Genomic DNA, 24664 nt, shown 5'->3' on the forward strand with positions numbered 1-24664 from the left:
AAAACCTGAAACTATAAAACTCCTATAATAAAAAACAGGGGTAAAACTTCTTAACACTGGTTTTGGCGATGCATTCTTGGAAACAAAAGCAAAAATAGACAAGTAGGACTACATTAAACTCAAAAGCTTCTGCACAGCAAAGGAAACAATCAACAGAGTCAAAAAGCAACCTGTGGAATGAGAGAAACCATATATCCGATAAGGAATTAATATCCAAAATATATAAGGAACTCCTACAAACTCAATAGCAAAAAAACAAATAACTCAATTTAAAAAGTGGCCCAAAATCTTGAGTCATCATTTCTTCAAAAACATACACATGGTTAACCAATATATGGAAAGATGCTCAACATCACTAATCATCAGGAAAATGTAAGTGAAAAACACATGAAATATCACCTCACCTGTTAGGATGGTCATTAAATAAATAAATACATACATACATACATACATACATACATACATACATACATGAAATACCAAGTATTGATGACAATTTGGAGAAACTGAAACTCCTATGTACTGCTGTGGAAATGTGAGATGGTGCAGATACCATGGAAAATACTCTGGAGGTTCCTCAAAAATTAAAAATAGAACTACTATATGATCTGGCAATCCCACTTCTGGGTATTTATCCAAAAAGAAAAAAGAAAAAAAAAAAGGAAAAAAAAGGAATCAGGATCACAAAGAGGTATTTGCACTCCAGCATTCACTGCAACATTATTTAAAATAGCGAAGAGATAGAAACAACTAAATGTCCATTAATAGACAAATGGTTGAAGAAAATATGGCATAAACATAGAAGGGAATATTATTTGGTCTTAAAAAAAAAAGAAAAAAATGTTATGTGCTACCACTACAATGTGGATGAATCTTGAGGACATCATTCTAAGTAAAATCAGCCAGACACAGAAGGACAAATATTGCGTGTTTCCACTCGTATGAGGTACCTAAAGTAGTCGACTCATAGAAGCAGAAAGTAGAAGAATGGTTGACAGGGGCCAGGCGAGAGGGGAATGGGGAGTTGCTATCAATGAGTACGGTTTCATCATGCAATATAAAAAAGTTCTAGAGACCTATTATTACAGTACTGTGCATGTATAGCTAATCATACTGCACTGTACACTTAAAAATGTTATGAGGATAGATTTTATGCTAGTATTTTTAATCACAATTTTTAAAAAGAATGTGCTAGAAAAGCTAAGAACATTTTTAAAAATAGCAATAATAGAAGGCTTGCTTTATTAGTAGTTGAAAGTTTTATAAAGCTTCTCTAAGGAAAACCATGTGATCCTAGTGCTAGGAAGACAGAAAAATCAGAGAGGAAAAAAAGAAAAAACCTAAATACACATAAATAAAAATAAGTATATATGTCATCTACAATCATTTAGAAAAGAATGGATTTTTGATAAGTGAAGATGATAAAACAGGCTTATCTTTTGGAAAAAAGATTCTAAACTTAAATCACATAATGAAATATATATAAGATTTTAAAAGATAGATTAGAAATATATATTTTATTTATAATACGTGAAAAAAAATTTTAGACTGGAAGACAGAATATAGAGAAAAAAGGGGTTTTCTAGATCTTACTGTCATTTCTAAGTCTTCTTTAACATTAAAGTCATATGAAATTTCCAAACACCAGATTCTAGGTGAATTTAGAAAATAAACTCTAATACAAATGTAAATATGCCGTTTTTCATTTTCACTAAAACTGCTTTCTTCTAGTCATAAATGCAAAGGAAAACTGAATATCAGAAAACTAATGTGATATTATTGCAGGAATAGCAAACTACTTTAAAGTCTTAAGATATGGCTTAAGCCCAGCTTTGCAAACACCAATGGCAAAACGAAGCACGTTTCATGAGATGTCATAAATCCAGGCAGATTAAGATTTTCAAAGAATATCTACTGACATGGGAAAAGTTCCATTCATTCAACAAGTAAATACATACATTGTCGGCCCCTGGGCCGTGCTAAAGATAAAAGAGCGAGCAAGGGAGACGACATCCTTGTCAATCAAGAATCTTATAGTCCAGTGAACAAGGCAAAGATTACAGCAGCGACGTGCTTGATGTAAAAGAGACGAGGAGCTAAGAAAGCGTACAGTGGGGGTCCTACCTGTCTACGAGGGTCAGAGAAGGTCTTGTGGGAAAAGTGACATTTTAAGCTCAGATCTGAAATACACATCGGAATTAGCCCAACCACAGTTACAGATTAAGATATAAGCAAGCTGAGGACTCGGCACAGAAATGCCAAGGGGAGCGCGTGGGGGCGGGGGAGGGGGAGGACACACGAAATCGCATGCACACTAACTACCCAAACACACCTCACAGAGTAAGACTGGAAGCTCAGAAAGGAATTTATCAGTCCTTAAATCTGGTTACAGAATTAGAATTACAAGCAATTTCTAGTTCTTTTCTATTTTTCTTTTTCTGTTTCCTAAAGTAATCATATATTATAATTTACTGTTTATTGATCAAAAAAGTAGTATTAAATTAATATTTTACTATTTACTAGGTTTGGGGAGAAGGCTGTTTTTCGGGTTTTGGGGGTGGGTGGGTTTTTTAATCTTACACAAGTTTCTTAAGACTTAATTCATTCATCTGGAAAATCAGGCTAATAACATTCAACTTCACAGAGTTGCGGATTTGGATCAAATACGGTAACATATGTGCCAGAAAATGATTTTGTGGTTGTGGTTGTTGGACCTCACTCAGCATCAGAGGCACCAGATAAAAGGGCGTTAAGCAGAACTTGGGGGCAGGGAGGTGGCAGCAGGGACTGGTAGTAGCTCAGGAGGGGGGAAACGCGGCCAGATGAAGCTGCTGAGCCGGTGGGTAACACGCCTGCCGCTCTTGTCTTCAGCACTGAGACAGCCGGTGCCAAGGAAGGCTGCCACGTGTCTCTCACTGAGCCTAGACCCGTCTCGGCATCCGTCTCAACACCGCCCCAGGCGGCCACTCACATAACGGCATCCTTAGTGAAACCTGCTGTGTGCAGCCTCAGAATTCCAAATAAGAACACAATCGATTCTGTAATTCTTTTAAAAGAGGTAGTTCAGTTATAAAACTGTCTTCTCTAATTTATGCTTTAGCTTTTTAATGTTCTGTTTTCTCTAAGAAGTGTATCCTACAGAACTTCTAGAGGTTATGATTTAATATTTTTGCAAAAGCCTCTGTTATTCATCTATTATACCAGAATAATAATTAAGGGACTATAGCATTTTATAAACGTATTTACATATATTTACAAATGGTGATACCGGATACACATACATCTTTAGACTGTTACTTTTTCATGAAATGGAAAAAAAAAATGAGTTTCTTACCTTTCCTCTGGAGTATCTACATGAAATGTTCTCTCTATAACAGTGGTCCACTGGAGACATCTGATAATAAATGTGTTTGGCTTTGGTCGCTCTGTTTTCATTAACTGGCATTCTAGAAATAAAATAAAATGCCGCTTTGAATATACTTACACTTAAACCAAGAGATAAACAGCTGAGAACTACACAACAAGTGGTCTGAACGAGACCACTGCAACTTCACAGCAGTCCACGGGTCCCCGCTCAAGGATGTGCACAGCCTGCCCTCAGCGTTCCTTTCCAGTCCCTGCCCCCCTCGGGCCACATGCTCTCCTAGCCAGCCAAACTGGACTATGTAACTGTCCCCAAATGTACCCTGCTGCTCTTTCCTTCATCAGAAGCTTCGCTCAAGCCGTCTTACTGCCTAGAACACTTTCTATTTACTTTACCCCTGTCCATGTGCAACCACCAATGGTCAAAAGAATACTTGTGCGTTAAGGTCCAGATCAAATCCTACTCCTTCAACGAAGCCTTTTATAACAAGCTGGCCCTATACTGACTATCCCTGCATGGCCCCCCATGTTCCTCTAACTTATTATTGCATCCCTCATTTTTGACTTAGCACAGACTATCTTATATTATTGTCATTTCAAGAAAGTATTCTTATCTCTATCTAGATTAGAAGCCTTGTGACAGTGCACACTGTCTATAACTCATAGTAATCATAGACCTTAGTGACACTCAAAAAGTCATAAATTCTTTCAGGGAATATCTAGAAGACTTCCAAGAAAAAGACAGTGTAGTGGCTAAAAGTATGGATTCCATTTTTTTCCCTATCGTTAACTATGCCATCTTGTGAGATAATTAATCCCTCTGGTCTTCAAGTATTAAATGAGAAACAGTAAGAGTATCTATATCATAAAATTGGTGTGGAGGTTAGTAATAAATCAATATTTTACAAAATGTATGACAAAAAAGTTTTCAATAAATGCTAGCTATTAGCTATTATTATTAAGACTGGACTTGTTAGGACAGGGCCAAGTTGGACTTTAAAGGTTACATGGTATTGGACAATGAGAGAGAGCAGAGTAGGCTTATTTACTGACACTGTTCTTTTGAAAAAAAATTAATTTACCTCTAGGTGAAAAGTTCAACAGTGTTTTTTCAGTGCTTATCTGTTTTGTCCTATTCTCCCCCACTAACAAATATCAACTACCATTTCTATATCTTTATAGAGTCATATTGAGCTAGTTCTTTATTGACTCTTTACACTAAAAGAGATCATTCACCCAAGGGTCTCTGTTTCATTTTCTTCTCTTTTCTAACAAGCCTTCGTGGTTCTGCCACCATCTCTCTGCTTACCAATAACGAAATCCAAACTTCTTTCCATCTTGGAGCTCTACTTTATGATACACATGTTCAACTATGTGGTGGGTAGTTCTACCTGGTTGAATTACTAGTGCCTCACCTAAAACGAAACCCATTCATCTCTTCCTCCTTGCGGCTTCCTAATTTTTCTATCATCCATGAAAACATGGCGTGACCTTTTTTGAAGTTAGTATCTGACATTACCCAGTTTTCCCACTCACGCAATTCTCTTCAGACTCTCAATGCCCAACACCTAAACCTCCGGAGGTGCCATAAACCAGACCTAATCTGACTGTCTTTGAAGCTCACTGTTTCTTCCCATTTACTTCTTCCTAAAACTCCTATTAAGTTTCTAGCCAGTAGTTTACTGCACTGTCTTATAGATGTTTAATATGTGTTAATTTAATGTCTAGTAGGATAAATTACTTAAAAGTTAGGAATCATGTGCACAAACCTTCCTCACAGCACTTACACCAGTGACAGAACTTAACGGCACAGAGTAAATATTTGATGACTGAGCAACTTGGGCAACTGACCAACTGGCTTTTAATGTAAAGGATGAAGGACAGACACATAAAGGAGGGGTGAGGCCAGACGGAAACGCTCAACAATGAAGTATGGAGTATGGGAACCAGGAAGAACAGAAAAGGAAAGAGGGAACCTTCAAGCAAAGGTTCATCTATTTCACTTTTACTTCAGGATCCCACTGCGGTGATGTCAAGGTAACTGAGACAACAAACTTTAAAATTACAACACAAGTCCAGCCTCTATCATGCTCCATTGACTGTTCCTCATCTTTAAAAGCGCTATCGGGAATTAAAGTAAAACTTTAAAGGAAGCATATACCTAACATGTAAATGCTGTAATTTAAGTAATTTCTCAATCGCCTAATTTTAAAACCTATTTAAAATACTACATGAGATTCCAAGTGATTACCAAGTATTATAATTGTTAAAATGATAATAGAGGTGATTAATTACCACTTCCCAAGCAGACCACTGAAAAGGAATTGTTTAGAAAAGAATTAAATGTTTGTAATTACATACAGATGGTTTTGGAAAAGATTAAAATAATATAATGATCTAAGTAGTTATGCACAACTTCGTTGTTTTGACTAAATATGGTAAGTATTCACGGACTCAACTACATACTGAAATGACAGTTATGGGCCAAGCACTATGCAAGATTCTGGGCAGAGCACGGAATTCCCCAAGCTTACAGCACATACCAAACTCTATTATCATTCCACACATATAATTATAAATGAATATTTCACTAATCGTATAAAGGTTTTAATCAGGCCTTCTAGTTCAACAAAAATGTTATACACAATTATGAAGAAGTAGTATAACAGAAATAAAATTATATTTCATAGGTTTTTGTATCAAATACTCTGTAAATGCATCCAATTCTAAATAATACCCATTACATTGAGACTGTACGAGAGAGAAGCAGCCACCCAAAGCTGGCAGGCTATTCGAAAGGTAGCTGGGTCAAAACCAAGAGAGCATCCTCCCACAGCACCTCAGGTTCACTGCGGTCTATTCGCAAATATATTGAAAGAACAGAATCTGAAGCCTCAACAGTTGAAGTTCCAAAATACCATGTTAAAACAAGTGAGCAAGTAAACAGAAAAACTTTGGGTTCTTTCACATTAGCTATAATATGTAATCATGAACACATCCTACGCTCTCTGTAAAATGAAGAAAAACAGGCATGAAAGTTTGCAGAACACAGTTCATGTCTAAAAACTCTTAAAGGGTACTCTTGTTCTTAAAGTGGATGGTGGTTAATAGTCAGTACTTCTTCAGAGAGATATTTCCATTTCAGTTATATAAAGATTCCCAATTCGAGCCTGGCCAGTTTAAATTTTAAAAACAAAAGTGTAAACTTCAGGTAGAGATTCTAAAAAGCTATCAGTCAAATGATAATCTATGATTTCTGGTACCACTTAATACACATGAATAAAGCAAGTGTCTTATATAAAATGTCAGGTAACTTTTATTATAGTATAACCCTTGAACACTTTTCAGTAAAGTATTTGTTATATCAGTATTTAAATTAGGTAATTATACTAATTAAACTCACCTGACCAGGTTAAGCTACAAGCTGAATTTCAAAATGCTTACTTTACATCATGCTGAACACAGGCAATCAAGTTTATTCTAAGCTATAATTTCTCTGTAAGCCTGAAAGCCTAAAACTGCAAAATGCCAGATTAAAAACTTTATACTAAAAAGAACTGTTTTGGATATCACATGTTCAGATTTTATTTAAAAGATTAAATTTCATTTCAACCTCTTTACCCTTTTAAATACAAATTGTATTTTTTAAAAATAAATTCAACTAACAATGTGAAAAACAAAGGCATAATAATCGGTTCTAATTAAATCACAGAATGAAACAATGCTAACTATGAGTTATGACATCCGTAAGGAGAGTCTAAGCCCGCAGTTATAATACTATTGCGGATATTCTTTAAAAGGCGGGGGGGGGGGGACCATTTTTTTCTTTTGTTTAAAGCCTTTACAATCCAGAGGCAAAAAGAGCACAGTGCCAGTTGGGCCTCAACACGTCAAGCTTAAAGAGGTTCATTCGATCCACTGAGCGGGGGGGCCTCAGGCATGGCAGGTGCCCCGCCCCGGGGACAGCAAGTCCAGGGAAGGATCACTGTGTGGCAGGCACTGCGCTGACTGGTGGTTTCTATATGTTACTCATTTCATCTGAAGGACAAATTTAAGAGGTGTTAACGTCATTACTCTCCATTTTATAAGTGAGCTAATAGAGACTGTGACCAGTTAAATAACTTGCCCCAAAGCACACAGCTTGTAACTGAGTATTTGCATCCAGGACTATGCAATTCAAATTCCATGCTTTTTTGGAGAGAATATACTGCTAGCGAGATTACCTTTAAAAAATCAGTCATCATCTGTCAGAGTGATAGGACTGTCTGTTCCCTCTTCTCCACCATCCCCGAACCTTCCCTGTGTCTGGCCCTTCTCCCTTCTACGACACCTTTTCTCCTACAAAGAAATCTGGGATAATTTTCACTGATGACAATGTCTGAGGAGGCAGAGGGCCCTGATGTGTTTGCCCCTGGCTCCGAACACAGCACAGGGATGGTTAGGGATGCGGATTACCCCTAGGAGGATCATGATCTGGCACCTTTTGCTTCTCCAAGCAGGAGAGAAGGGGGAAGTGGTTTAGAAGGGGCGGAAGGGAAGGGAGAAGGCAGGAGGGAGAGCGGCAGAGCCTCTGGGTCCTTACTCTGCTGGGTCCCCTACCCTGCAACACAAATAAAGCCAATGATAACACAAACTCTCAACTACTAACGATGGAAAAGTGATTCCCAAACCTGCATGGATCCAGCTCCATGTTCCTAGTTATCTGCGTCTGAATCATTTACCTATTACCCAGAATCAATACATCCTTCTCTACGTAAATAAACGGGAGAGAAAAGTTCTCACATTTTACTGCAAACAGAAGAAATTCTATAAATAAAGGGAGTAAGACTGGGTTACTAACACTATATTCTACTCTAAAAGATGTTTTTCACTTTATGATACATGTTTCAAATTCTGACATTTTAATTATCGTAAACTTTACTGCTTTGGTTTTAAGACAGGATGCTATTTATGATTTAAACTGAATTTGAAATCGTGACATGTTAATGTGAACTTCTAATACACTTTTAATGAATCTGACCACCACAGATACCACCATTTACCAAAGTACAGTTCAGAGCCAACATTTTCCCCACCAGCATTTCTCCATCTTGTCTGTCCCCAAAATCCTACCTGTAATCAAGCGCACACACACCTCAAGAGTCATCCAGAACAACTATTCTCTACATACCCTCCCGCATACTTCACATTTCTACTAAAAAAATCACTGTGGTCACTGTGGGATAATAATTAAGATATGAAAATGAATGAGGCATTTACCAATAGAGGAAGTTACAAGAGCCATGCAAACATCTAGTGAACTCAAAATATATGATTAGGTGAGCTGCTTTTCAGTTTTGTTTTTGTAGTACAATGGCCATGGACTTTTTTCTGTGGTTAAAAAAAAAACTCACGTGACAAAATGTACCATTTTAACCATTTTTAAGTGTACAGTTCCATGGCATTAAGTACATTCACACTGTTGTGGAGGCTAGTTTTAAAATATATTTCTTCGTTCATTCTCATTGTGCAAATTCATATTCAAATCTTCCATACTTACTGTAGAAAAATTCATATATAGGCATAACTAAAATAAAAAACACAAGTATAACCACCGTTAATGCTTTCACATATATTTCAGTTCTTTTCTAAGAATTTTTTTTAAATGAGACTATAACATATGGAATATATTGATTGCATAAGTGCTCACTTAATTAATTGTAAATATTTTTCATTTCATTAAATAACAATCACACTTAATAGTGGCACAGAACGCCACTGTGTGTTCTATACCAGAGTAAGCCGTTTATTTATGATCATAATTCATGAAACAAATAGAAGTGACTTATCCAGATACAAACAGGATAGTACCTAACCATTCTGACACAGCTTACTATTGAGTACTGTGCTAAAATCTGAAAAATAATCATGAGCACTATATTTGCTTTAACTAAAAAAGAAAACTAACTTATATATGAAGTATGATAAAACTGCAATTTGACTCTGAATTCCCCAGGGGCACAGTTCAGATGATTTGGTCACCCAGAGCTGGGCCCGAACAGAGCAGCTCTCAATAGTAAATAAACATAATGAAAGAATACATGACCAACGCTATCCAAATAATGAATCTGTGTCTTGGCTAACTAACACCACATCTTCAAAAACAGCTAAAAGATCATCCTCACCTAAGAAAATAATTGATTCAGACTAAGATCATCAATGAATGCTCAAATCATTAGGTAAATAACCGATGAAGACTTTAATATTGCATGATGCCAAGGTGTCAACCCACAGATTATCTGCCAGCCACAAAAGGAGAAACTTAACTTTATAATGGAGAGATCGATTTGTGCTGCCTGACACCAGTGAGCAATGACAACGTCACTAACAGCTGGTCAATCAAATACTAAGTACCTCCCGACACGATGTCATATGAAGTGCACAGAATCATCAGGAAATAGTTTTGACAGATATACTCAATGTAAATCTAATGGGATCTTTAGAGCTAGCTTCCACTTTACAGGAAATACAGAGAGAGGAGAAAGTTAAATGACATTAGAAACAATCATCAGAGAATTCCAGAAGAGGGGACTTTCTATAGGACAAACAACCCAGTCTCCTTACTGAGTGAATGTAATTGCAATGGGGGCAGTCACACAGGACAGGGAACTCTTCTAGACTAGAAAGGCTTAAGAGACATACCCAGCAATGCAGTGTGTGGTCCTTGACATGTCCGGTTTAAACAAGCCAGTTGTTAAAGATACTTTAGGCAACAACTGGGGAAATCTGAATATGAATTAGCATTTGATAATAGTAAAGATTTCTAAATTTTATTAGGTAACCCAGGTAATTACCTTGGAAAATATCCTTATTGTTTAGAAATTCATACTCAAGAATTCAGAAGTAAAAATGTCATGATATCATAATTTACTTTAAATATTTTAATAAAATGATGATGCAAATATGGTAAAATGTTAACTGTTAAGTCTGGGTAATGGATATGTGAGCATTCAATAAACTATATTATCTGTATGTCTGAAAATTTTCATGATAAAAAGTCAAAAATAGAAGCCCCTCCAAAATAATATTAGGTTCTTTCCTCAAAGTATATATCAAAATAAACCACAGAAGGTTTAAATGGTTGAATGTGGAAAAAACTTGTTTTTTTTCCTGATGAATATCTAAAATAAAGACACTTCCAGCTGAAACTATCGCAAGTTAAGCTTCAGGATATTTCACTGGGCACTGAAGTTTAAAGGTATCACTGCAGGAATAATCACTATATTTTGAATCAACTCTAAGTTACAACTTAAATACTGAACTTCCATGTGCTTCGATGGGACAATTCCTACTCATATATTCACTGCTTCACAGTCACATATCAATGACACCACTTCATCGAGTGTCCCTGGCTTCCCCTCTGAGTCACTCCCCCTTGACCTCCACGACACTGAACTGCCTGGCTTTACACCTCCCTCTCTGTGACCATTCCTTAGCCTTCTGTCTCAGGGCCTCTCTTTCCAAATTGAGCTTGACTCAGACTTTTGTGTTCTGCTCTCTTTTATGATAATTTTGTCCTTCATTAAATAAATATGATGTATTCATTCATTAAATAAATTTAGACAATCATTAAATAAATAGATAGATATTTTTTGCCCACAGTATGCCAAGCAACAACCTAGACAGTGGGAATAGAGCGGTGAACAGAACAAAGTCCCTACTCTTCATCAAGCTTACCTCTTCCTGAGGGGATCAGTGGTCCCACAACAAACAAGTCAAACAATTAATTTACAACATAACAGGAGCTTGTAAGTACTATGAAGAAAAGTGAACCTGAAATGACAGGGAGGTGCTACTATTTTAGACAGCAGAGTTAGGAAGGTGTCCCTTAATGAAATGAGGGAGCAACGCAGGCACCTGCAGGAAGTGTGATGGGGTGGACGGAGGAGTAAACACAGATGCCCAGGGCATCTGAGAAACAGCACGGAGTCGGGTGCGACCGGGAAAGGTAGGTCGGGGCAGGGGTGAGGATGAAGTCAGAAAGGCCTCCAGGGACCTGCTCAGGACCGGGCAGCTTTCTTGTAGCTTTGTCTCAATTTTCACCTGATGTTCGATGACTCTCAAGCCTGCGCCTCTAGCGCTTCCGACAAGCTCCACTGCCACACGGCAAAACTGGCATCTCTCTTCTGAGGCGCTTATATTACCTCGTTCTCAACGTATCTCGAAGTTGATTTTAATCTTCCAAACTGAACATTATCACATCAACAGGGTTTTGTTCGTTTTACTTCGGTATCATTCTCCTAGTCACCCGAGAAACACATCTGTGGCCACCTCGGAGCGGTCCTTGAACCCGTGGCCACGCCGGCAGCTCTCACCTCAGCAGCTCTTCCAGGACGTCTCTTGAATGGTCCCTTCGTTTCGCTGCTGACGCCCAACCGCGGAACTTATCACCAAATCTGGATCCCTTAAATGGCCTCCCAGAGGGTTCCCCTTCTTCCCTGTCCAATTGTCTCATATACTGCTGGCCTCGTTAGTCTTCCTCAAACTCATATTCCAGACACCATTCTCCTCCTCAAAAACGCGCTATTCTCTCCAGAACAAAGTTCATCTTTCTCAGACTGAGTTTCAAAGCTATTCATAAGCAATCCTGAATCCTTTCCAAACTTTATTCCCTACCATAAAAACGATGACTACCTGACCACTTTCTGCGGATAGGCACACACACCTTCACTGTCCCCCGAACGTTTCCTGATTAACTTCTGCACTTGACCCAGTTTCCATAACCTGAAAATATCCACTTTTCCTTCTACCCCGATTCCAATCATTCGATCTCTCTAACAGCCCGATCCTTACTCTCCACTCTTGAAGACCTACTATGCTTAATATTTATGAATCATACATTGTTATCTGACTGTTTCATGTACATCTCCTTAACTATGAGTTTCAGGGGATTTGTAATAGTTCTCTTAGTTCTTTTTTATTCATCACAGTCTTAGTACACACAGCCTGAATTCAAACAAAGAAAGCTTCGAGAAACATCTTTGATATAAGAGTTTATCACAACTAATTCTCTTTTTCTTGTAAAATTATTTCAATAAATTAAAGTTCGCACTCCTTTAGAAACAAAATTTACTTTATGATCTGTCTCCCCAAAACCTAAAATACTTCTTTCTTTAAAAACTATATTGTCCAGTTGAGAACACTTCTGAGATTAGTGATAAATACTGCATGAGAAAAATAAATGCTTTAAGCATACATACAAATAAATATTTATTTTTATAAAAATAATCCTAATAACTTCAATTTGAAAAAAAAAATATTTACAGCCTGATCGAATTCTTCATTAAACAACTACAGCTCTAACATTCAAGAGTTATCTTTATTACCCTAGGAAAAGTGGCAGAAATAATTAGATTTATAGAATAGTTAAAGAATTTTTTCCCTCGGAGAAAAATTAAAAAGTAGGCCTATTCATTCAGAGTAAAGCACAGAAATGTCAGAACAAACAAACAAACAAATTTTGGAGGACCACAGCCACAAAGGGGTCTCTGAGACTTTACCATAACGCAAGACATGTCATTTGAAAATCTGGTTTAACTGATGCATTGCAAGCTACATGAAGAGCATATTTTGGAATAATCAGCTCATTCATCTTTAGCAAAATAAAAAAAAAATCACATCTTAAATCTTTTGCCAATTTAAGTTAGTAGAGAAACTTTACTTTCCAAAATCTACTTATTTCCAAAAATTTACTTTTTAAATAATTACAAACTAAATCATTATCTTAGTATATTATTAGTTGCTTCACTAGAACATTAAGATTTTATATGCATTATTTCGCATTTAATCCTCCCAATAAAGTCCTAAAGCATTTTCGTCGTTTCTATTTCACAAATAGGAAAATAGAAACTGTCTGATTTTTAAATCACTTGTTCAAAATCATCAAGTGATTGAGGATATAAAACTGAGTCTCTAATTTGTTTTTTCTAGCTCTAAATTCTTGGCTCTTTGTAGTATGTCACATACTGTTTTAGGAATGTTAGCTGCTTACAAGAGAGAAAATAAAGGTTTATTTCTTTATAACAAACTGTATATACTTCACTTTATATACTTCACTAGTTTTCTGCAATTAAATTGATAGAAACAGATGACACAGAGTATTGAAATAGTTTTCCCCGAAAGAAAATTGGCCAAACTTGTTTAGCATTCATGGACTGAAAACATGTGTCATCTCTTGTGAGAATCTTACATTTAAAAGCACCAGTGCACTTTGATCATAAACAAGGGAAGTTTTAGGTGATAGATAACCTATCACGGAATAATACTGTTTCAGGATTTCTTTACAAAACTTACATTTTTAAAAATTTCTTTCTGTTAATAGTAGATAATTGGTACAAAGCTGAGAGCACATTTGAAATTTTTATTGGCCAAAATGTTAAAAACCTAACATGAATTAACATCTTACTACAATTGTATAGAGGCTGATATCAGAACTTGTTTAGGCTTGTCAATCTAAGCCAGCCTTGTTGATTCCTTAGTCATAATAAAATAATCTATAAAATAATGAATAGTAGAGAAAATGTAAAGGCACAGATTTCTAAAGAATCTATGAGGTAAACAGTAAATCTATAAATAATACAGTCTAAAAAAATTTTTTTAACAAAATGTCCTTTCCACAGGATGATTGTGAACCTATCAAAGAAATCAATGCATATGAACTAATGCTATAAAGTTTTATATGTTTATTTTTAATTACTTTCTAAGAGTATCCTATAGAGATAGAAACTTTATCAGCATGCTTTTGGAAGCAGTAACTGTTGTTGGTTGGATGATTCAATCACCATGAACTATTCTGGCATGTTTCAAAAGCACTGCCATTTTAAAACATAAAAATGTCTAAAAATGCAACCATAGTAATAGATTCTGAGTGCATGGGTTGAGGGTGAGGGAGAAAAACAATGACAAATTGGTCCAAAAGGACACTGAGACTTCATAGTTGGAAGACCATTGTGCTGACAATTAGTAACAGGAAGCAGAGCACAAAACAAATGAATGAAAAAAGCTGAACTTGCAATGAAAGACCTTATTATAGTGCAGAAACATTATTGTAATAAAGGGGCGATGTACTCGCCTCTATACAACTTCCAAACAGGCACCCTAGTCTCTTTTCTCTTTCCCTACATTTCATTTTTTCATTAGCATCTGCTTCATTATGTATTATTTCCAACCCAAAAGAATGCTTCGATGTCTTTCCTAAATTCCAAGGCTTAAAGGTCTTCCCCCGTAATGTGGCCTTGGGCCTCATTTAACTTTACTCAAAATACAATGAATGCTTTTAAATTAACATAAAGAAATAGAGAATAAAACAGGAAGGCAGTGATTTGGTGTATAACTGCAGAGAGATCAACAAAACATGTGTCCCTCGAGTCCAATTTGTTAAAAATGCACTGATCATATAATTCATCCTAAATATCCAGATGCTTCTGCCTCTAAAAATTAGCGCTTCTCCTAGAACTTCTGTGATATAATTAGAAGAGCAAGGCTGAAATCTTCACATACTAGTGAATCCTCTGCATTAAGCTAGTTTCCTTAAATAGAAGCATCCAGAAGCTCTGGAACATCTCTTCATACACTAGGTGAGAACGACAAGATTTGATCCGTGATACTGACATGTAAACTAGCCGAGGCACAGAAACTGCCCGTGCTTTCTAGAAAACCTCTGACCTCATGACCCCGAAGCAGCACAGACGCTTCAGGTAAGCAGCGCCGTGGAAAAAGCATGGCCTCGAAACCGGAAGCTGTGGGTTCGGCTTCCGGTCCCGTCACCTAATAGTTACATGACCACTGCAAACCCCATGAGCCTAGCTTCCCCAGTTATAACAGAGATATTATGTATTCTGCAAAAATGTTACCAAGACCAGCAATATTTATGTACAGCACAGAGCACACAGGTGCTCAACAAGTGATAATTATTATTCTCAATAGATTGAATGTTTCAAGAAGTTGTCCATTTCTGATAGCAAGTCATTCAATTTCAGGAGAAAGGACTTTAGAGATTCCTCATTCTAACTCCTTCACACCACAGGTGACAGAATTCTGAGTCCCAGGCTGGTTAAGTGACTGACCAAATATTACGTAATAAATTTCTGTCAAATAATCAGCCACCTGGCTTTCACCCCCATGCTTCTTCCTCTGCTACAGCATAAGTATCACTGATACATAAAACACACCTCTCAGGAACAGTGGCCTGCTGTGTGAACACTTGGGTACCACCATGCTTTTGTGGGTGCTGACTAAACATCATCTGAAGAGAACTGTCATCTCTGAATCCCATAAATGATTAAATGCATTCAAGCTCAGTGTTAGACCAGAGTCCCAATGGCATCCTTGCTTTGAGACTCTGGGAAAGTTTCTTAATCTCTCTAGGCCTTAGTTTCATCAGCTGGTTTGTTTTTCTTTTAAGTTAATATTTCTTTCACAATGTTCTTCTCATGACAAAAATGTGCTCATATAAATAAAGCACCCCATATATAGAAGGCTCTTAAAAAATGTCGATTCTCTTCCCTTACTTCCTTAAGCCCCTCTTAATTTCTTATGTAATAACTGTAAATACAGTGGAATTAAAGCGCCAAATATAATGGACATATGATCATTTTTAATTTATAATTTTAAAAATTACACATAAACTTCTATTTTCTAAAAAAATAAAAACTTAAGTTAAAAAATAAATATTAAATAAATCAGGCAGGCATGACCCGTAAATGAACCAGGTCATAAATGATTATAGTTAGAAAGATGTGAAAACAGAACTGTTTTTACCCTTCAGATACAGAAGGGCATTGGGAAGGAAAATGCTGAGATCAGCAACAAGATAAAACAACTGTACAAGGACCCTCAGCATCAAAGGCTGGCTGATGTTAGGCAGTGTTAAACAATCAGAAAATTTTCACCTGAAAAACTAAGATATATTGAACTGTCAGTAATTAACTTAATGCAAAAGTTATACGATGAATCCACCACAGCTGCTTGTCACACGCAGGCTGCAGGTGGTGGCCCTCCCACCCGACACCCACTGTCTACTCCCCAACCGCACCCCCTCACCTTTCCTACATAAAAGTCATCAGACTTTTAAAAATAAAGAGATAAAGAGATATTGTAGCCTTTCCGAAAAAAGTCTAAAATGATTTTAGCTATAGAAAAAAACTGCCTTTAAGATGGGATTTAAAAATGGAGTATTATTTGCATCGGTAAAATTATTTTATATTCTACCAAGACAGAAGATAAACAGCAATGTTACTACAGAAACTGCACACAGAATGCCAGGTAAGCTGCCTACCTCTGACCCTGAGAAAACAAATTGTCTGATAAGATTATGGCATTCTGCTAAATATTTCAATTGCCATGTTTATTCCTACCATTTATGCTTTATCATCCTCTGAAATTTTTCAATCTCTACAGGGATTAAAGAAATAACATACCATCTGGAGCTTTCATTCACATATGAGGATTTCGTGCCCATTTAAAGTAACAATAAGAGATTCAGGTGAAGTTCAAATTAATGATATTCCTGTTACCTGAAATGTTTTTTATCTTTCTCCCATTTCCAAATTCCAATGAAGCTTTTCTTGATGATCTTGTCCTTAAAGATATTTCCCCTCTATCCTAAACTTATACTGAAATATATTCATTATAAACTTACTTCAGAACTGAACTATAAAACATCTCAAAATACCAATTCCAAGGGTTTGTGGCAGATTTTTGCTACTAGATTATAAATTCTTCAAAGCCAAGGGCTGTATCATGTATCTGTGAGTTAATAAAATGAAGACAGGCTTCAAGATTAGCATCTGTTAGACAGGGCTTGAGAATTCTGGTAAGTGACCTAAAGCAAGTCACAGAACCTCTCTCAGTCTCTTTAAAATGGAGAACATAATACTTACCTCAGATGTTGTTGGAAGATTAAATGAGATAACATATGTGAAAGGGCCTGGCACATAGAAACGCTCAAAGAAAGGTTGGTTTCCTTCCTTATTTCCTTCTTTTTTTTTCCCTCAGAACCTGGTATAATGTTGAGAACACAATAAACCCTCAATAAAACTCTCTAAATAGTCATTAGAACTTAGCTTTCCTAAAAATATGTTTAAATTTATTTGTGATAACCCCTCTGTGTTCTAAATTGTGTTACTTTAGATCATATGCACACAAGGTAGGAAATTTCAAAACAGAGTAAAATATGTGAGGTTGTTGTTTGGGATCATTAGGAAAGGAAGCCAAGAAAGGAGTCAGGGGTCAAAGTATTTTTTAAAAATTCAACTACGGGCATGCCACCCTGAACGCGCCCGATCCCATCTGATCTCAGAAGCTCTAAGCACGGTCAGACCTGGCTAGTACTTGGATGGGAGACCACCTAGGAAGACCAGGTGCTGTAGGCGTAAAAAATAACAATAATAAAAAAATAAAAATTCAGTGAAAATAATGACACGTATGGTGTTCCTTCACTTAAGTATCTTTGGATAAGTGACAGTGGACTGTTGACCTCAGAAGAAGTTGTGTCAGACAGAGTGCAAGCATGAGAGCGTGGGAGAGGGGAGGAAGGAGGAGGGGAGGAAGGAAGAGGGGAGGAGGGGAGGAGGAGGGAAGAAGGGGACGGAGGGAGGAAGGAGGGGAGGAAGGAGGCTGGATCTGGCGGGACCCCCTTCATGTCCTCACGTCACCAGCATCAGCTGCTGACGCTGGTCCCTCCCCGCCTCTCCCCCTCCCAAGAACGAGCCCCACTGCATCCTCCACCTGACACAGCACCGTCTGCTGGAAATCCCAAATGAATGTAAAGTTTCTCCCCAATGGATGGTAGCCAAGGGATCCTCTTAGAACAGTCAGAAAGTAACTTAAGGATCTTATTATTTTTGTTAAAAAACGAAACCTCTCTGACTACAAAGGGGATAGCAGCAGGCGCGCCGACCCTCAGCCTCCTGCACGAGCCAGCCTGCCGAAGGCTGGGCTTGAGAGTTGGTGCTGCACCCAGCTCCTCCGAGGCCAGTCCCCTGGTGCTGCCCTTCAGCCTCAGAGCCGTCTTCTTTGGTGGCCAGAGGTGGCTATGGTGTGGTTTAGGGGTCTAGCTCGTGTTATCTGGTTATAAGGGGGACTAGCCCCTAAGATCAAAGTCCTGGGCATTAAATGAAACCAGGACTGTCCCCCCAACCCAGCAACAGCAGCTGGCCTCGACTGCAAGAAATCATTGTAAAAAGGTTCTACTTAAAACAGGGAATGGTCCTTAAAGAAAACCCAGTAAAGTAGTTTCCCCGCCCCCCACTCCAACGTCATTTAGCTAGAGAGAGAAGAATGGCTGCCATTTAACTCAACTGAGCAAATATCCTGAGCATCTCCTCTCTCACACTGACGCTTTTACTGGCACAGAAGTTTATAGTTTACATAGTGTTTCACATATATCATCTCATTTAAACCTCACCATAACCCTGAGTAGATCTTATTAACATCATGTTTACAGATGAGAAACTAAAGATCAGAGAAGTTAAGTGATTTCCCCAAGGACACACAGCTAGTAGCAGAACCAAGACTCAAACTCCAAGTCCGGTGATCTGCCAGGATACCAGATCTCATAATAAACGTTACAGGGAATTTTAAAAATGAGTGTACGCCCTAGCAGCTCATCACTCCTGATTCTACACAGGCCACATACGTATTTGCATTCTGATGAACGAGGCTGAGAAGGTACAGACTAAAAGGCTTCAGAGTAAGTCAGGAAAGAGGAGTGAGGGAGCATGAAAGATAGCAGGATGGATGCGGGCTCTAACAGAAATCGAGTCACCTATCGCAGTGGTCCCCAATCTTTTTGGCACCAGCGATTGGTGCTCCCACGAGAATCTATCTAATGGCTGGTGATCTGAAGTGGAGCTGAGGTGGCGATGCTGGCGCTGGGGAGCGGCTGCAAATGAAGCTTCGTTTGCTTGCCCATCGCTCACCTCCTGCTACGCGGCCCGGTTCCTAACAGGCCACGGACTGGTACTGGTCCAGGGCCCGAGGGTTGATGACCCCTGATTTATACCGTTACGCTGAAGGAAGGAAAACAGTGAACATATCTGATAGGAACCACAAAAGATACACAGATCGATTTGCGTTTACAAAGGACACACACCTGATGGAACCCTTCGGAGATGCAGGGGTTCGCTCTCACACCTAGCTGCTGGACCTGAGACTCTGGACCGCCACAGTCATATTCATACACACGGGATTACTCTCTCATTCTCTCTCTCTCTTTTTTTTTTTTTTTTTTTGGTACATTTGTTACATAATGCAGAAAAAAGGAGGGAAGGGCAGAAATTCTGTGGACTTTTATTCCTTGTCAAATTGGAGTGTTATTTGAATGACACTATTACTGTTATTTTCTAAAAACTATCTCCTTTTAAAGTGCTTTTTGAAAAGGTTTTCTTCACTACCCAAACTAAACTTGGTTTATAGGTTAAATTTTGCAAACATATGAATATACTACCACTTATAAAAATGAAAGATAGGAGGTCAATTTGATTAAATCTACAGTAATGACTTTACGATGAATTTTTAAAGTAAGATATCTATTTCTTACGGTGAGATACACCTAATACCAGACATAATTTCTGATTACCTAAAATCTGATCATAATTAGTGGAGTGGAAAAAGCATCAAATCTTCAAATGATTAAATATATAAAAGGGTCTAAAAATTGCTCAAAGCAAAAACAGGGTTAAGAATTCTGTATACAAATGAACCTAACAGAATGTAGCAATGTAGATCAAAAGGAAAGTGTGTGGACCATTAAGAAAAATTAGAAGAAAAAAGGAAAACTGAAAATGTGTAGAGTATAAACACAGTTACGATTTCAGCCAAGTGCTTAATTGTTGATATAGAATACATCAAAAATAAAAATTTACCTTCCTCTTGTGAAAAATGAGGAAAATTTAAGATTTTTCTGAGCAAGGAGATAATATTTGCAAAGGAACTTCTTTTGGAAGATGAATCTGTCCTATGCATTGCTTCCACCACTCCAGGGAGGAGCACATTTGAAGGCAAGCAATCCCTTAGGAGACTATCAAAATAATCCAGGGGTGAACTGATGAAGAACCAAACTACGATGGGAGCAGCGAGACTAGAAAGTGGAAAACCAAACGATACCTTGCTGACAGACTGATTCATGGGACAAAGAGAAAGAGAGCTACCTGTCCACGGATGTGTCCCATCTGCGGCACACTCTTCCAGACAGGTCCTTTTTTTATTAAATACTGATCTGCACACCTAACGCTCAAGAGCCTTCAGTGGTTTCCAACGCGTTTCCATTAAAAACAACCAAATGGTGTTCAAGACCTTTCACAATTTGACTACAACTTATCTAATCTTAACTTTTTTCCCTCCAGCAAATCTCTGTCCATCCATGACATTGCCTATAGTTTTTAGAAAACAAGCTGCTCCTTAATTCCAGATTTCGTACATTTGCTTATATCATTAACATCACTGAGAATGTCCTCCTTCTTCCAAAAATCTATATAACATCTGTCCTTCAGAGCTCATGTCAACCTTATCTCATGGGCAGCTAGTCACCCTAGCTTACTCTACCTTTACCCACTCTCTCAATTTCTACAGCATTTATTCTCTATAAAATTCATTTTGGCAAATAATCTCATCTTTCTTCCCATTGTTATGTGTTTTATGTGAATGACTTCCAGAGTCAGTGACAAATTCCTACATGAGAAAATTGTATTTAATACTCCTTTTAGTATCTAATACGGTTCTAATGATCAGTAAGCCCTATAAAAGGAACCCTTGCATATTTTATATAGCATAGGGTTATTCTAGATTTATACGGTTGTCATTCTAGGTGGCATCATGTGTTATGTAAGACTAAGAATCAAGTCATCGCTTTTCCTTTATGCCCACGGACAGCCACAGTAGAAGCATTAATGGGAATTAACAGATTTGTATACACATTTATAATATCTGAGTCTAATATTTATTTAGACATAAGGATTTTTTTGGTAGATCGAATGTCCTTCCTTGTTTTCAAACAGAAAAGAAAAATGGGTCAATTAGCAAACATTTCATTTCAGTTTTAAAAGTGGCATAAGAAATGCAAACCAACCTTTTTTTTTTTTTTTAAGGGATTAAAGAAAGGTTTCAGAGAGGAAAAAGATATTGTCAGAGTGGGCCAATATTTGTAACATGAAATAAGGTAGAATTGCAGGAGGTGCTTGGGGACGCAGCCTGGCCCTTCTCCCTATCCCCCGCAGACGTCAGGAAGGGAATGGATCCAAAGAAGATTGAGCCCCAAGACACGAGGGCAAACATTCCAGTTCTCCACTGAGGAGCAGTTTCTGCTTTTGCGTCAGACTGATAGCTGACAAAACGTGAAAGGCCATGACTACTGGGTGGACCAACTACTGCACTCGAAGTACCTTTGCACCAATGCTGTGTATATCCCATGTTATTTTTTAGACAAAATGTAATGTTTCCTGTGCACAGATAATCTCAATCTGTAATTAGCAATTTACCAAACTACAAATCTGATTAGAAATGTACCTTTCTTAAAAAAAATATAACTTTTATTTACATTTCTACATCACCATATTTAGAAGGCACCTTTACGTATAGCTCATATTTGATCCATCTGAAGAATGAAAGTCAAATGTTATTATACACATTTTATAGGACTTGGAGAGGTTACATCCTGCATGCCAGAAGATATCTAGCAATTTAAGTGTTGAAACTCCCATCCAAAATCGACTATCAGGGCTCTTTAACTAAGGAAAATGTCACAAAATGTGACTCGGGGATGGGAATAACATATTTCAATAACAGTACGAAAATCTGAATTTTAGTCTTGATACTTAATTACTACTACCTAGTAAACAACCTTAGAAAGATCACTAAATTTCTAAAGGCTTCATTTTTCTCATCTCAAAAGTGAAAAATATGGACTAGATGTGTTCAGGTGTTCATTCAAAAATAGTTATTAAGCCCTAATATGAAGGCAACAGAAGATAAACGACAAACACCACTGGGCTCTTTCCCCTGAAATAACTCCTAAGTGGCAGATGAGACCTGCACATGAACAAGAGAACCAAGAAACAATGTGATACCAACAGGTAACAGCTTTGTTAAGGGCAGAGAAGAGTAATTTAGCAAGGAATAAGGCTGAGAATTTTAATCTGAATTAAGTCTTAAAGAATGAAAAATATTATCCGGGCAAATAGAGGACATTCCATTCAGAGGGAACAGCCTAAACAAAGGCTCAGAGAAGAAAAACAGCATAGTTTGCACAGGGAATTATAAACGGTTCAATCCTGTCAAGGCGGAATTGCACAGCGGAAGAGAGACAAAGCAAGAGCTCAAAGCAGAGGCCAGACTGAGGAACTTTCTGCATGATATATTAAGGGAGCTGGACTTTATCCACTAGGCAATGAAGATGCAGGGCAGGGCTTTCACAGGAGAATGGCATATTTAAGATTTAATTTTAGAAAGATCACTTTGACAGTCACGTGAAGGAAGTATTAAAAGTGGTATAAACTAGAGGCACAGCCTCTAGTTAGGACTCTACGATAAAGGCTTGTTTTAGGTAATTATAGGAAAGGACATAAATTCAGGAAATAAGAAGCAAAATCAGCAGGATTAAGAACTGAATTGGGCGTGGAGTGAAGATGTATAGGAAAAAAAGGCATGGAATGGGTCCAGGTTTCTGCTCAAGACTGAACTGAGATATTGAACACAGGAAGAAAAAATGACAAAATTATCTTGAGTTCAGCTTAGGACATGTTGAGTCCAAAAAATATGTAAGGAGAGATGTCAGGAAGTGAGGGGAACACTGTAACCTACTGCCCAGGAGAGAGGTCTGGCCTGCAGACACAGCAGTGTGGGCGTCGCCTGCACACGGGGAGTAACTGAAACTGGAAAGGACCAGTGTGACCAACCAGGGAGAGGGTCCAAGTGAGAAGAGTCCTTGGCCAGAACCCTGTCAGACACCAGAATGCATGCCACAGGCAAAGGATGAAACCAGGAGAGACATCTCGGAAGGGAGAGATGGCGAGACATATCATCTCAAGAAGAAAGTGGCAGTCAACGGCACAAAACGCAGCCCACGTACAAAGCCAGGAATGAACTGGAAAATGTCGGCTAGTCTTAGCAAGCAAGTTGCCACTGGAGGACTTATTAAAAGTGGTTTCGATCAAGTGAAAAAGAGGGCAAGCTAGGCTGCAGTGGCTTGGGAATTAGGAACAAGGAGTATAGACTATCTTTTTAGAAATTTTATATCAGAAAGGAAGGAATCTGAAATTTAACAGATTGGAAAGGTCAATTCTAAGTCCCTTCCAGTTCTCATATTTTATTTTTCATGTGAATAAAAAGCCTATTTTGGTAAAATTCCATTAAAACCTACATAGATTAATTTTAAATAACATTTTTAATTATCAGGGAAAACAGGGGATTTGTATTGTAGCTACCAATGGAATGTATGTGTATATATAATATTTCCCAGCATACCTTAGAAAGACCTTGGAAAAGACTGTTTTCATTTACAAAGGAGGCTGGGCAACAGGGAAACTACTGGTGAAGTAACCCTTGCGTGCTCTAACTGTCTTTTCTTTTAATGTCTCATAAAAACATTCTTTCACCCTCTGCCTGGAATATCCTTCCCCTCTATTTTAATTTGTTTTACTCTTCAAGGTTGTGTTCAATCTCCCCCTCACAGAATCACAGGATGTGAGAGACAAAAGGGCCTTACAAACCCATTGAATCCAAGTGTTTTCACTATGCTGATGAAGGAAGTGAAGACCAGAGATTCAGAAAATGACCCGCCCAAGGTCATACTCATGGCTAATGGCAAAGCTGAAATCTGAATAATTCTTCAGCCAGTGCCCATTTCACTACTGGCTCTTTCCTCAGGTAATTATTATTTATAAAATTTAACACTGCAATAAATCAAGCTTTAAGAAGAGTCCATTTAAAAGTTTATTTAGTGTAAGATTCATGTTAACACACTTCTGAAACCTACGGAGCTGGTCTTCAACTTCACCTGTCCATTTGAGTCAAGCACCTACAATTACTCAATTATACAAGTAAAGATATACAGATGTCAACTAATATTTATTTCATGGATAAGCTGACTGTCAGTCACGGAACAGGATTTCTCCCCAAGAGTGCAGCATTTATTTCAGCCTCTGCCAGTGGAAGTGTTGGAGCAGATGTTGGCAGACTGTGACATACAGTATGTCTTTAAAACTTGTTGGGGTGTGAAATTTCATAAGGTCAAAAAATGCTGCATTTTGATCAGCAGATACAGGAG

The 24664-nt window shown here is 37.8% G+C and overlaps 1 protein-coding gene and 1 pseudogene across 3 annotated transcripts in view; one reads left to right on the top strand and one right to left on the bottom strand.

The window, feature by feature from the left end:
- The window catches only part of AKT3 (AKT serine/threonine kinase 3), a 257309-nt gene that overhangs the window by 102937 nt on the left and 129708 nt on the right, over window positions 1–24664 (bottom strand). For all 3 annotated transcript variants that reach the window (XM_016151251.2, XM_036235351.1, XM_016151250.2), the window contains one exon: window positions 3335–3446. In XM_016151251.2, the coding sequence (XP_016006737.1) occupies window positions 3335–3446 (112 nt within the window). The remainder of the gene's footprint in view (window positions 1–3334; window positions 3447–24664) is intronic.
- On the top strand, window positions 17654–17774 carry LOC118613457 (annotated as a pseudogene).

Source organism: Rousettus aegyptiacus, unplaced genomic scaffold (genome assembly GCF_014176215.1).
Source record: "Rousettus aegyptiacus isolate mRouAeg1 unplaced genomic scaffold, mRouAeg1.p scaffold_m13_p_18, whole genome shotgun sequence".
In the NCBI taxonomy this organism is placed as follows: domain Eukaryota; kingdom Metazoa; phylum Chordata; class Mammalia; order Chiroptera; family Pteropodidae; genus Rousettus; species Rousettus aegyptiacus.